The 12939-nt window shown below is 38.9% G+C and overlaps 1 protein-coding gene across 1 annotated transcript; it reads left to right on the forward strand.

The window, feature by feature from the left end:
- The first annotated feature begins 258 nt into the window (after positions 1–258).
- Positions 259–10534, forward strand: zgc:162944 (uncharacterized protein LOC569993 homolog). Its single transcript, XM_060930564.1, has 5 exons — positions 259–360; positions 1533–1538; positions 3169–3334; positions 8330–8381; positions 10363–10534. The coding sequence occupies exons 1-5, from the start codon at positions 259–261 to the stop codon at positions 10532–10534; spliced, it is 498 nt and encodes a 165-aa protein (XP_060786547.1).
- Positions 10535–12939: the final 2405 nt, after the last annotated feature.

The raw sequence follows: 12939 nt of genomic DNA on the forward strand, positions 1-12939 counted from the left end.
TTTTCCTTCTTGATTTCTTAATCCTCTGAATATAAACTGAACCAGACCAGTTATGTGGAAAGTCTGTATACTGTATGTGGCAGTAATGCGCTAAATGGTGTCTTATCTCCATTAAACCTGAGAAGGAGAAGAAGAAGAAGAACAGCAAGCACAAGTAATGAAGTTTGTCACAGATGTGGGAATGTCCTTTTTTCAGCACTTCACACCATTGTAGGCTTCACCTTTACTGACGTGTGAATTCTGTTCATGTTTTACACCATGGCTCAGTGTGTAGCTGTAGTTCTAGCAGGCTGTGGCATTTTCAACAGGACTAAAATCCACGAAGCTTCTGCAGTTCTGGTGTATTTAAGCCGAAATGGAGCAACTGAGTTCCCCCTATTCCAAACGCACACACTAGGGATGGGCGAGACCTGATTTTCTTTTCAATCTGATACCAAATAATACTAAGGCTTTAAAACATACTTTAAAAAGTCTTCTTGTGTCCACAAAAACAGCAAATCTTTGTGATTTCTAAAGAGAAAATTGGTAAATGCAGTCATCAAAGTTGTACTTGAAAATTTGGCACGAGTATTAAAAACTATAAAGATCAGATGTCTCTGTTTTGTTTCAATTTTAATAACATAGTTACACATTTACACAGGCAATGGCTTAACACTTAGTGTGTAACTTTAATTCAATTCAATCAGCTCCAAAATAGCTTATCCACCATTAGATAAAAGTGACACATTTGTGATGAAATGATGGCTGACAGAAGTTATACTGTATTTACTGTCAATAATCCCTGAAGGTTTTAGCAACCTGAGATCTTTACCTTTAAAACGGTAGTTTCTAATAAAATAATCTATCTTTTGAAAGTCTGAGCAACGTGTATTCGTTTTTCCACAAAATGGAAGTAGTACATAATTTTTCAAATCTAGTAACCTACTGATTATCGCAATAATTCGACTGTTTATATGGATCAACAATACCACGTTTAGAATTAAAGAAGAAGAGGTTATTTATTCAAGATCAGTGAAGGTTTTTTTTTCTTCATAAAAGACCTGGTTTCATGTACACATAAAATAAAAACATATATATGTTTTTATTTATGTGTACACACACACACACACACACACACACACACACATATATATATATATATATATATTCATTCATTCATTCATATATATATATATATATATATATATATATATATATATATATATATATATATATATATATATATAAAATAAAACATATATGTTTTTATTTTATGTGTACATATATATAAACTCAAGATGTTATTATCTTGGTATATTATCAAGATTTGTTTACTGTTATTATTTAGATGCCAGTTAAACACATCAGATAAACGTGTTACAGTGACTTTTTACATTTGCACTATTGACCTTAGTCGCTACACTGATGCTGTACAGTGCAATATTCTGCACCTCAATAAATAACCAGCATTTCCGGTTTACTTTTCAAATGGTTAATTTAACCTACACTAGGATTATCATTGATTACCTGGATTATGCCTGTGTCTCTCAAAGGCTTCTGTCAGATGTGCCACGCTGCGTGAAAAACAAAAATCTATGACGTCAGTGAAAGTCCTCTTCACCTTACCGACTTTCAACGTTTTGTTTTATTGTTATTTACGGAAGTGAAATGGCTCCAAACAGCGCTTCGTTCCTTTTCTGCATTTGTGAAACTGCCTCCCAGGCAATAATCTGTTTCTCTGTGGGCCTCATTACTGCCTCATTACTGGCTCTGTAAAGAGCTGAGGGAGAAGGTGGAAGGGAAAATGGTTCCTATCATAAGCAGCAATAAAACAAACAACCATACAAAAAAAATTAAGAAAGTAAGAAAGTTAATAAAATCACTACTTAAAAAACCCAACAACAATACCTGATATCATTTTTTAAAGTATTATTTTGAGGGTCGATTATCAAAACCGACCCAACACACACACACACACACAGAGAGAGAGAGAGAGAGAGAGAGAGAGAGAGAGAGAACAAAGCCAGAACAGACTGGTACAAATGGTACTAGCTAGAGAATAACGCAGGAAAGATCGAAAGCAAATTTTAAATCAACGACAATAACACATACAACATATAAAGCGGGTAGATTAGTGATTTTCCTGTTGCACATGTAGAACATTGAGAAATAGTTAAGATAAGATAAGATAAGATAAGATAAGATAAGATAAGATAAGATAAGATAAGATAAGATAAGATAAGATAAGATAAGATAAAGCATTCATCCCGAATGAAATTCTTGTGCCAGAAATCGCCCCATAACAACATAGTAGCCTATGTTAAAATACAACAATACAAGCTGAAAATAAACTGTATGTAAAATAAAACTGTACAAGAAATAAATGCCTGAAAAACAAAAATAAAATAATAGAAATACTATAGGTTACACAAGGGGCGAAACTACAAGATTAAGATGGGGGAAACAGTACCTAGATAGTTAGCATTCTAACAAAAGAAATACGTTAGGTTATGTGAGAGACTAATCTGATGGTGAAAGCAAATATTGCACATGATGTTGGGAAAGACAATATTGCACATGGTGTTGGGGAAAATCATTATTGTATATGACTAACAGCAATATTTCCTAATGCACTCTGTTTATCATAATTTGTGTTGACAGACACAAAGAAAGGAACTGTTTAATTTAGGGCATAACATTTCAACATTTTTTTTTTAATCCTGTTTTATCATATAACACCAGGAGATACAGTACTTATAAATTGGAGCTGGATGAACACATACTTTGGCCGCTAGAGGCCGCCATGAATCAATATCAGAATGAACATTTGAAGATTCTTTTTAACCAATTTCATCTTTTGCTTTTCTCGTATGAAAACTGAAATTAAGATATTCATTAATAGCATTTGTTGTACCACAAGCACTATGATCAGAATCAGTTTTATTGGCCAGACGCAAATGACATGCGTTAGGAATTTAATTTGGTGCTGCATACAAACAAGAACCAAAAGTAAATAAAATGCACTCTGCAATGGGCTGATGTACATCTAGAGATCTAGAGTACACATATATTCATAGTTTTAAAGGTACATTTATCTAAATACAATACTGATACATGTACCTTTAAATCAATCAATCAATCTCTCTATCTATTTATAATTAATAATAATTATCGTTGTCATTATTCTAGGTTAAAATATTCGCACACTGCATTGATCAGATGCATGTTGTAGATCACCTGAAAGGTGCCCCCACCGAGGAGAAGCTCAATGTGCTTGTGGAGAGTGCTAGACTCGCCCGAGGTGACATTCATGATCTGCCTGATCTCAATGTAAATGATTCTGATGCCATTATTTTCCCAGATTAGAAAGCTGACCTCTCATTTCTTTTTGAAGTTTTCTTGAAACATTATTTGAGATCTTTTTCCTTTAATTTATTAGCCTCTGGGTCAATATCCCATTATACTTGGGTGCCTTTTGACCTGTACGTTGCATTTCTGAAAGGCAAAACTTTCAACTTCTTTTAATACTTTTTTGTTATTTGAAAGAAGACATGTTTTGACTGGGGGGCATCTGACCCAAATCAGGCACCTATATCTGTCAACCCTGTTACTGCCATCCACACAATTACAATACCTCATCTCATCTCATTATCTGTAGCCGCTTTATCCTGTTCTACAGGGTCGCAGGCAAGCTGGAGCCTATCCCAGCTGACTACGGGCAAAAGGCAGGGTACACCCTGGACAAGTCGCCAGGTCATCACAGGGCTGACACATAGACACAGACAACCATTCACACTCACATTCACACCTACGGTCAATTTAGAGTCACCAGTTAACCTAACCTGCATGTCTTTGGACTGTGGGGGAAACCGGAGCACCCGGAGGAAACCCACGCAGACACGGGGAGAACATGCAAACTCCGCACAGAAAGGCCCTCGCCTTCCACGGGGCTCGAACCCAGACCTTCTTGCTGTGAGGCAACAGCGCTAACCACTGCACCACCATTACACCCTAAATACATTTAAGTTGAAGTTATTTATTTGACACTTACGTATAAAGCAGCGTACTGGGAAGCAGAATATAATCCAGGCACGGAGCTGAAGATTTGAGGATTGAGGATTTGAGGGTTGAGAGTTGTGGCTGGCCCTGTGATGACCTGGTGACTTGTCCAGGGTGTACCCCGCCTTTCGCCCGTAGTCAGCTGGGATAGGCTCCAGCTTGCTAGCGACCCTGTAGAACAGGATAAAGTGGCTAGAGATAATGAGATGAGATAAGTTGTGGCTGTCTAGCTGTTGTGAGGATGTGCACTCGTAATCTTTTGATTACTAGCTCAAAACCTCAAAATGAAATATTTATTGTGAAGAATTATAATTCCAGGCCTACCGTGAAATGCAATGTACAAAAAAGTAGAAATACTCAGAAAGTTTGTTCCAGTAACCTAATCAATATAAAATTAGATCATACTGACTGTACAGCTGCTGCCAGCACCTTTGATCTAAAGGTGGGGCTATTAAATATTAGATCTCTTACATCTAAAGTGTTAATTGTTAATGAATTTATTACTGATCAGGAGTTTAATGTACTGTGTTTAACAGAAACATGGATTAAGCCAAATGAATATATAGCATTAAATGAAGCAAGTCCTCTTGGATACAATTATATACCTTGGATACTATTATATGCCTTGTCTAACTGGCAGAGGAGAAGGCGTCACTGTTATTTATAATGATTATCTAGGTGTAACACAAAAAACAGGTTATATAATGTATATAGCCTTGAAAAATAGGTCTACCCACTTAATTCTGTTACTTATTATTTACAGGCCCCTGTGGCCATATTCTGAGTTTCTTTCTGAATTTGCAGATTTGATCTCAGACCTGGTTATTTCCTTAGACAAAGCTTTAGCTGTTGGAGATTTTAATATTCACTTCAATAACCCAGAAGACTCTTTGAAAACAGCGTTTGTGTCCATTTTAGATTCAGTAGGGCTTAATCAGAGTGTCATATGGACCGACCCATAATTGTGGTCACACTCTCAATCTAATACTAACAATCGGGTTAAACATAGAAAATACAGTCAAACTTCCACAGTCTGAAGTTATCTCAGATCATTATCTTATTTCATTCAAAATATGTCTGAGTAATAATATATGCACCTCACCATGCTACTGTATTAAACGTACATTCACATCAACTACTGCACAGAGCTTTATAAATGATCTCCCAGAGCTGTCAACTTTGATCAGGTCACTGTCAGCCCCTGCAGAACTTGATCAGGCGACTGAATGCTTAGAGTCAACATTCTGCTATACTTTAGATAATGTAGGTCCTCTTAAAAGGAAAATGATCAGAGAGAAAAAATTAGCACCCTGGTATAATGATGACACTCGCACTTTAAAACAGACCACTCGAAAATTGGAACGTAAATGGCGTCAAACAAAATTGGTAGCATTCAAATTAGCTTGGAAGGAGAGCTTCCTGAATTATAGAAAAGCTCTTAGTCCTGCGAGATCAACTTCTCTCCTCCCTAATAGAAGATAACAAAAATAATCCTAGATTCCTATTTAATACTGTAGCAAAATTAACCAGGAATAAGTCCACTATAGACACATGCACACCTGCAGTATGTAGTAGCAGCGACTTCATGAATTTTTTCGATGACAAAAGTAAAAATATCTGACAAAAAATTCAAACTACTAATTTAAGGTCAGACAACTTAAGTGACAATTTAAGTGACCCTGTAGTTAACAATATACAGTGGTGCTTGAAAGTTTGTGAACCCTTTAGAATTTTCTATATTTCTGCATAAATATGACCTAAAACATCATCAGATTTTCACACAAGGCCTAAAAGTAGATAAAGAGAACCCAGTTAAACAAATGAGACAAAAATATTATACTTGGTCATTTATTTATTGAGGAAAATGATCCAATATTACATATCTGTCAGTGGCAAAAGTATGTGAACCTCTAGGATTAGCAGTTAATTTGAAGGTGAAATTAGAGTCAGGTGTTTTCAATCAACGGGATGACAATCAGGTGTGAGTGGGCACCCTGTTTTATTTAAAGAACAGGGATCTATCAAAGTCTGATCTTCACAACACATGTTTGTGAAAGTGTATCATGGCACTTCCACAAAGGAGGTTTCTGAGGACCTCAGAAAAAGCATTGTTGATGCTCATCAGGCTGGAAAAGGTTACAAAACCATCTCTAAAGAGTTTGGGTTCCACCAATCCACAGTCAGACAGATTGTGTACAAATGGAGGAAATTCAAGACCATTGTTGCCCTCCCCAGGAGTGGTCGACCAACAAAGATCACTCCAAGAGCAAGGTGTGTAATAGTCGGCGAGGTCACAAAGGACCCCAGGGTAACTTCTAAGCAACTCAAGGCCTCTCTCACATTGGCTAATGTTAATGTTCATGAGTCCACCATCAGGAGAACACTGAACAACAATGGTGTGCATGGCAGGGTTGCAAGGAGAAAGCCACTGCTCTCCAAAAAGAACATTGCTGCTCATCTGCAGTTTGCTAAAGATCACGTGGACAAGCCAGAAGGCTATTGGAAGAATGTTTTGGGGACGGATGAGACCAAAATAGAACTTCTGGTTTAAATGAGAAGCATTATGTTTGGAGAAAGGAAAACACTGCATTCCAGCATAAGAACCTTATCCCATCTGTGAAACATGGTGGTGGTAGTATCATGGTTTGGGCCTGTTTTGCTGCATCTGGGCCAGGATGGCTTGCCATCAGTGATGGAACAATGAATTCTGAATTATAACAGTGAATTCTAAAGGAAAACGTCAGGACATCTGTCCATGAACTGAATCTCAAGAGAAGGTGGGTCATGCAGCAAGACGACGACCCTAAGCACACAAGTTGTTCTACCAAAGAATGGTTAAAGAAGAATAAAGTTAATGTTTTGGAATGGCCAAGTCAAAGTCCTGACCTTAATCCAATGGAAATGTTGTGGAAGGACCTGAAGCGAGCAGTTCATGTGAGGAAACCCACCAACATCCCAGAGTTGAAGCTGTTCTGTATGGAGGAATGGGCTAAAATTCCTCCAAGCCGGTGTGCAGGACTGATCAACAGTTACCGGAAACATTTAGTTGGAGTTATCGCTGCACAAGGGGGTCACACCAGATACTGAAAGCAAAGGTTCACATACTTTTGCCACTCACAGATATGTAATATTGGATCATTTTCCTCAATAAATAAATGACCAAGTATAATATTTTTGTCTCATTTGTTTAACTGGGTTCTCTTTATCTACTTTTAGGATTTATGTGCAAATCTGATGATGTTTTAGGTCATATTTATGCAGAAATATAGAAAATTCTAAAGGGTTCACAAACTTTCAAGCACCACTGTATCAGTCAGGATTTAGACCTCATCATAGCACAGAGACAGCACTGGTTAAAGTAGTAAATGACCTACTGTTGGCATCTGATCAGGGCTGTGTCTCGCTGCTTGTGTTGCTTGACCTTAGTGCAGCATTTGATACTGTTGATCATTCCATTCTTTTTGGATAGACTAGTTATCTGCCTCACTGTTTTTTTCCACCATCCTAACTAGTCAACAGCTCCCCACAACAGTGACTAGTTAATGTATTAGTTAATGAGTCAACTAGTTTGTGCAACCCCTATTTCAGACATGTAAAAGCAATAATATTTCATGGTTGCACGTACAGTGCCCTCCACAGTTATTGGCACCCCTTGTAAATATTAGGAAAAAGGGTTAGAAAAAAAATCCAGTAATAGTGGCACATGTTTTTGTTGAAAATAATTATTTCTTGATGAGGAATTTGTTTTTCTCTGAATAAATTTATTTCAGTTAAAAGTTTATTTTCAGTGTGAGATGAAGCTACTTCACCAGAATATGGATTTTTTTCTAACCCCCCCCCCAAAAAAAAACAAAAACAAAAAACAAACAAAAAAAAACCCCCAACTTTAATTAGTAACAGTAGTCATCCTTCTAAAATTGAATATTTTACATAGTTGTCAGGTACACGACGGAGGCGGCTGTATGTGCAGAATTGTTCAGTTTAATACAGTGCAATAGATACATAAAGTGCATAAAACGCACACAAAGGCAAACAGTCCAAAATGGCAGGCAAGATCAGAAACGTGAAAACAGGCAAATGGTCAGCCGAGGTGCAAACAGTATGTCAGAGGCTAGGCGAGAACAAGAACTAGAAACAGGAACAAGAATTGAGAAACCAAGAACAAGGGTAGAAAGGCTCGGTAATGCGTACTTAACGTAGCGTATACTTCGCATTGCATTTGCATCAGCGCAGTCCTTAATTAGCCAAACACATAGTTCTCTAATTGAGTTCAGGTGTGCCTTGTTCACAGCACACATGCTGGAGCTCACTCGGCGCACTCGCAGCCTGAGGCACACCTTCAGGTGCACGCGCCATAGCACGCAGGACTGACAATAGTCAAATCGTTATTGAATAGGGGAGACCGGGTATGGTCGTAACACAGGGTGAGTTGTGACACCACCAATTCCACCAATCAGGGATAAGATATGAGCCATGTGACAGTTTCAGTCTCCTCAGACTTCCTTTACGATCACACATGGACATTTTCAAGTTGTTGGTGCAATTTCTCCCGGAGCAAGGAGGAAAATTCAAAGTCGGTAAGAAAGTAACTTTTTTTTTTAGAAATTTTTTTCTAGTGCTTTTACCATTGTAGACAAAGTTGTAAGAGTTATTTCAGGTCAAACTATAATTTCTCTAGAAAAGAATGGTGTACTGTAGCTCTCCCTTGCTAATGTCAAAGCACCATGCTAATACAGCTTGCTAAACAATGGATGACAGTGGTGGGGTACTGTAGGTTGTAACACGTTTTTTGAAAGTGTTACAACCATCCCCTCACATACAAAGAAGATTTTTTTTTGTGATTTTAATGATTCTACAGAATGCCTAGAACATGGGTGAGGAGTGGAGTGGATGCCAAGGTACTAAAAAGAGCAGCAGAGGAGGTTAAAAAAGGAACATCTGTCAGGGCAGTGGCAAGAAAGCATGGTATCTGCCATGTTACCCTTCATAGGTTCTGGCAGAAGTTCAAACTACTGAAAGACCAGGGATCGCTGAACCTTCCTCGGGTAGGATACTCAGTCCGAACAGAGTCTTCAACAGGGAGCAGGAGGAGATATTGGCAGATTACATTAGCCAGGCAGCTGATATATACTTTGGGCTAACTCCACGCGAGGTAAGCATGATAGCTGAGAACAGGGTAGAATAGGCAAAAGTCAAGACCTCGCAATTTGTATTAGACCTTTCAAGGATGCATTTAATTTGTTCGGTGTTACCAAAATTACCCATGTTCTCTAAAAAAAATGTTCTGTGGAATGGGGCTAGTGGACATGTCTATGTTCATTCATTTTATCTTTGTGTGTGTGACTGTTCAGCTCTCTCTCTCTCCTCACAAGACACAAATATACACACACACAAAGTAGAAATGTTATGCTTTTTATATTTTGTTTAAAGCAATATGATATTAATTCTTTATGTGAATGGATTGTATGTTATAGGCCTACAATATATGTTGTTGAATCTATTTTCAAACCCTGTTTATGCAATAAATCGGCATATCGAATGAAGTTCCATTGTTTTTCTGCATTTTGTCTATCTGTTACAATCTACCCCAGTAGTGGGGTAGGTTGTAACAAAGGTATGCACTGTGTTTGTCATAATCTCACAAATTTTGTGATATAGTTGAGGAGATTTAAATGGTTGCCACTTGTAGGAGACAAATGTGGGTACTTTGCCTGAAAGTTCCAGAACTGTAGCTTTGAAAAAAATGATAGTTTTCAGTGATGAAAAAAAGTGTTACAACCATACCCGGTCTCCCCTATTTTACATAGTCAAATACAAGCCTAACAGAAAATAGCCAAAAAAAAAAAAAGTTTAAAAATCTAATGGAATGTTATTTTTCTAGCATGGTTATTATATTTATATGGTTATTTATAGGGATTTTTTAAATTGTGCTTTTCCAGTTTTCATGTGCTATCTTGTTTTCTTTTGATTAGGGAGAGTAGTTTTTTTTTTATTTAAATGTGTATTCTAATTTATTGAGATACAGTTTAACATCAAGTTTGAGTTTCAGCAGTCATTATACATCACCCCGACTTGTGGACAGTGATATGCAGGAGAGTCCTCTTTCTTTAAATCATCTTACTTTTTAACAATTTGTGTAACAATTCATGCTTGTACATGAAAAAAAACCTCCTCACATTTTCTAGTAATTTCATCTTTCTAGTTGGTTATATTATTTTTCGAATAGTTAAATATTTCTGTTTCCATACTTCAGTGTCTGAATCAATGAGACAAAACCATCATGCACATAATGAGCAAGCTCTGTGACTTATTTTATTTTTTCAGATCTCCTGATATACCAGAAACTGCAGAAGCCATCACCCAGCTGAGCTGCAAACACATCTGCAAGAATGTCAATGAAGCGTATGTGGATGAGAAAAATAAGATTGTGACCACCTGTGTCTTTATGTGCATGGCACCTCACCACGAGATACAATATTTGATGGCACTGGTGTGATGATGATTCAGAATGTTCTCAAACTTATCTGAATGCACACTAGCACCACAATCCAGCAAGTATAAAAACCTTTTTAGAGCTACAAAGCACATCAAAGAATGACCTTTGCCTTACTACTGTGTTGCATGTTAATTGTGAAGTAGAATTTCCTAAATAAACTGTATTTGACTGAATTGAAATTCTCCATTGTTGTCAGCTGTCATTCCCGAATGCTCATTTCTCTCCACACACAGCCCCTCAGCAAGCCAATGCTGTTAAACTTCCTTTCCTAGTTTCTATGTACAGTGGTTCTTGAAAGTTTGTGAACCCTTCAGAATGTTCTGTATTTCTGCATAAATATGACCTAACACATCACCAGATTTTCACACAAGTCCTAAAAGTAGATGAAGAGAACCCAGTTAAACAAATGAGACAAATATTATACTTGGTCATTTATTTATTGAGGAAAATGATCCAATATTACATATCTGTGAGTGGCAAAAGTATGTGAACCTTTGCTTTCAATATCTGGTGTGACCCCCTTGTGCAGCAATAACTGCAACTAAATGTTTCTGGTAACTGTTGATCAGTCCTGCACACCGGCTTGGAGGAATTTTAACCCATTCCTCCGTACAGAACAGCTTCAACTCTGGGATGTTGGTGGGTTTCCTCACATGAACTGCTCGCTTCAGGTCCTTCCACAACATTTCGATTGGATTAATGTCAGGACTTTGACTTGGCCATTCCAAAACATTAATTTTATTCTTCTTTAACCATTCTTTGGTAGAACGACTTGTGTGCTTAGGGTCGTTGTCTTGCTGCATGACCCACCTTCTCTTGAGATTCAGTTCATGGACAGATGTCCTGACATCTTCCTTTAGAATTCGCTGGTATAATTCAGAATTCATTGTTTCATCAATGATGGCAAGCCATCCTGGCCCAGATGCAGCAAAACAGGCCCAAACCATGATACTACCACCACCATGTTTCACAGATGGGATAAGGTTCTTATGCTGGAATGCAGTGTTTTCCTTTCTCCAAACATAACACTTCTCATTTAAACCAAAAAGTTCTATTTTGGTCTCATCTGTCCACAAAACATTTTTCCAATAGCCTTCTGGCGTCTATGTGATCTTTAGCAAACTGCAGATGAGCAGCAATGTTCTTTTTGGAGAGCAGTGGCTTCCTCCTTGCAACCCTGCCATGCACACCATTGTTGTTCAGTGTTCTCCTGATGGTGGAATCATGAACATTTAACATTAGCCAATGTGAGAGAGGCCTTGAGTTGCTTAGAAGTTAAAATAACTAAATATACCATCCACCATTGAGTTGTATGATGTCTGTATTACTAAATATGATCATTATTCATGCCACATATTATCTTGTGCTTTGGCAGGTAATAAAAGCAGTCTAGTACTTTATCAGGCTTCATTGACACACATATTAAAATGTTAGTCATTCAAAACAATCACCATTCAAAAATTAAAGCTGAGTCAAATGTCAGCTTGAGTTAAAGTTTTATGTCTCGTCTCGTCTCGTCTTCATCCGCTTATCCGGGGCCGGGTCGCGGAGGCAGCAGTCTGAGCATGGAAGCCCAAACTTCCCTCTCCCCAGACACCTCGGCCAGCTCCTCGGGAAGAACACCGAGGCGTTCCCAGGGCAGCCGAGAGACATATGGGCCTTTTCCACTACCCTTTTTCAGCTCACTTCAGCCCAACACGGCTCGCGTTTCGACTACCTCAGAGCAGCACGACTGAGCTCACTTCAGCCCTACTCAGCACCCAAAACTCGCACGGTTTTGGAGTGGGGCTGAAGTGAGCCCAACCGAGCCGAGTGGGGCTAGGGACGTGAGGAGACACTCCCCTGTGCACTGATTGGTGAGGAGGAGTGTCCTCACATGCCCACACACGCCCCGCGAGCACGCTGGGATCTGTAAACACCGTAAACCCGGAAGAAGAAGAATTACGAGCAACACTAACCAGCAGCAGAATTACCAGCAACACTAACGACTCCATGTCCTCCATGTTTATTGTTTACTATCCGGGTCGTGAGACTACTGCTTAAAAGGTCACTGATGTCACTGTTTGCGCCACCTAACGACATCACATGACGTCCACCCACTTTCGCTAACTCCACCCAATGTGTCCACCCACTTCCAGCCAGCACGGTTCAGCGCGGTTGTAGTCGAAATGCAACCCCAACAGCCCCACTCAGCTCGACTCAGCACCGCACGGCTCAGCCCAACTCAGCCGCGTTGGTAGTGGAAAAGCCCCAATAGTCCCTCCAGCGTGTCCTGGGTCTTCACCGGGGCCTCCTCCCGGGGGGACATGCCTGGAACACCTCCCCAGGGAGGCATCCAGGAGGCATCCGAAAAAGATGCCCGAGCCACCTCAGCTGATTCCTCTCGATGTGGAGGAGCAGCGGCT

Source organism: Neoarius graeffei, chromosome 9, assembly GCF_027579695.1.
Source record: "Neoarius graeffei isolate fNeoGra1 chromosome 9, fNeoGra1.pri, whole genome shotgun sequence".
Taxonomy (NCBI): domain Eukaryota; kingdom Metazoa; phylum Chordata; class Actinopteri; order Siluriformes; family Ariidae; genus Neoarius; species Neoarius graeffei.

Bases quoted from the DNA above. Each gene is read 5' to 3' on its own strand.
- zgc:162944 (XM_060930564.1), top strand. From the start codon at position 259: ATGGCTCAGTGTGTAGCTGTAGTTCTAGCAGGCTGTGGCATTTTCAAC. The intron at 3,335-8,329 runs TCCCAGATTAGA...CCTTGTTCACAG, and splicing joins TGATTCTGATGCCATTATTT to CACACATGCTGGAGCTCACT. The intron at 8,382-10,362 runs GTGCACGCGCCA...TTATTTTTTCAG, and splicing joins AGCCTGAGGCACACCTTCAG to ATCTCCTGATATACCAGAAA.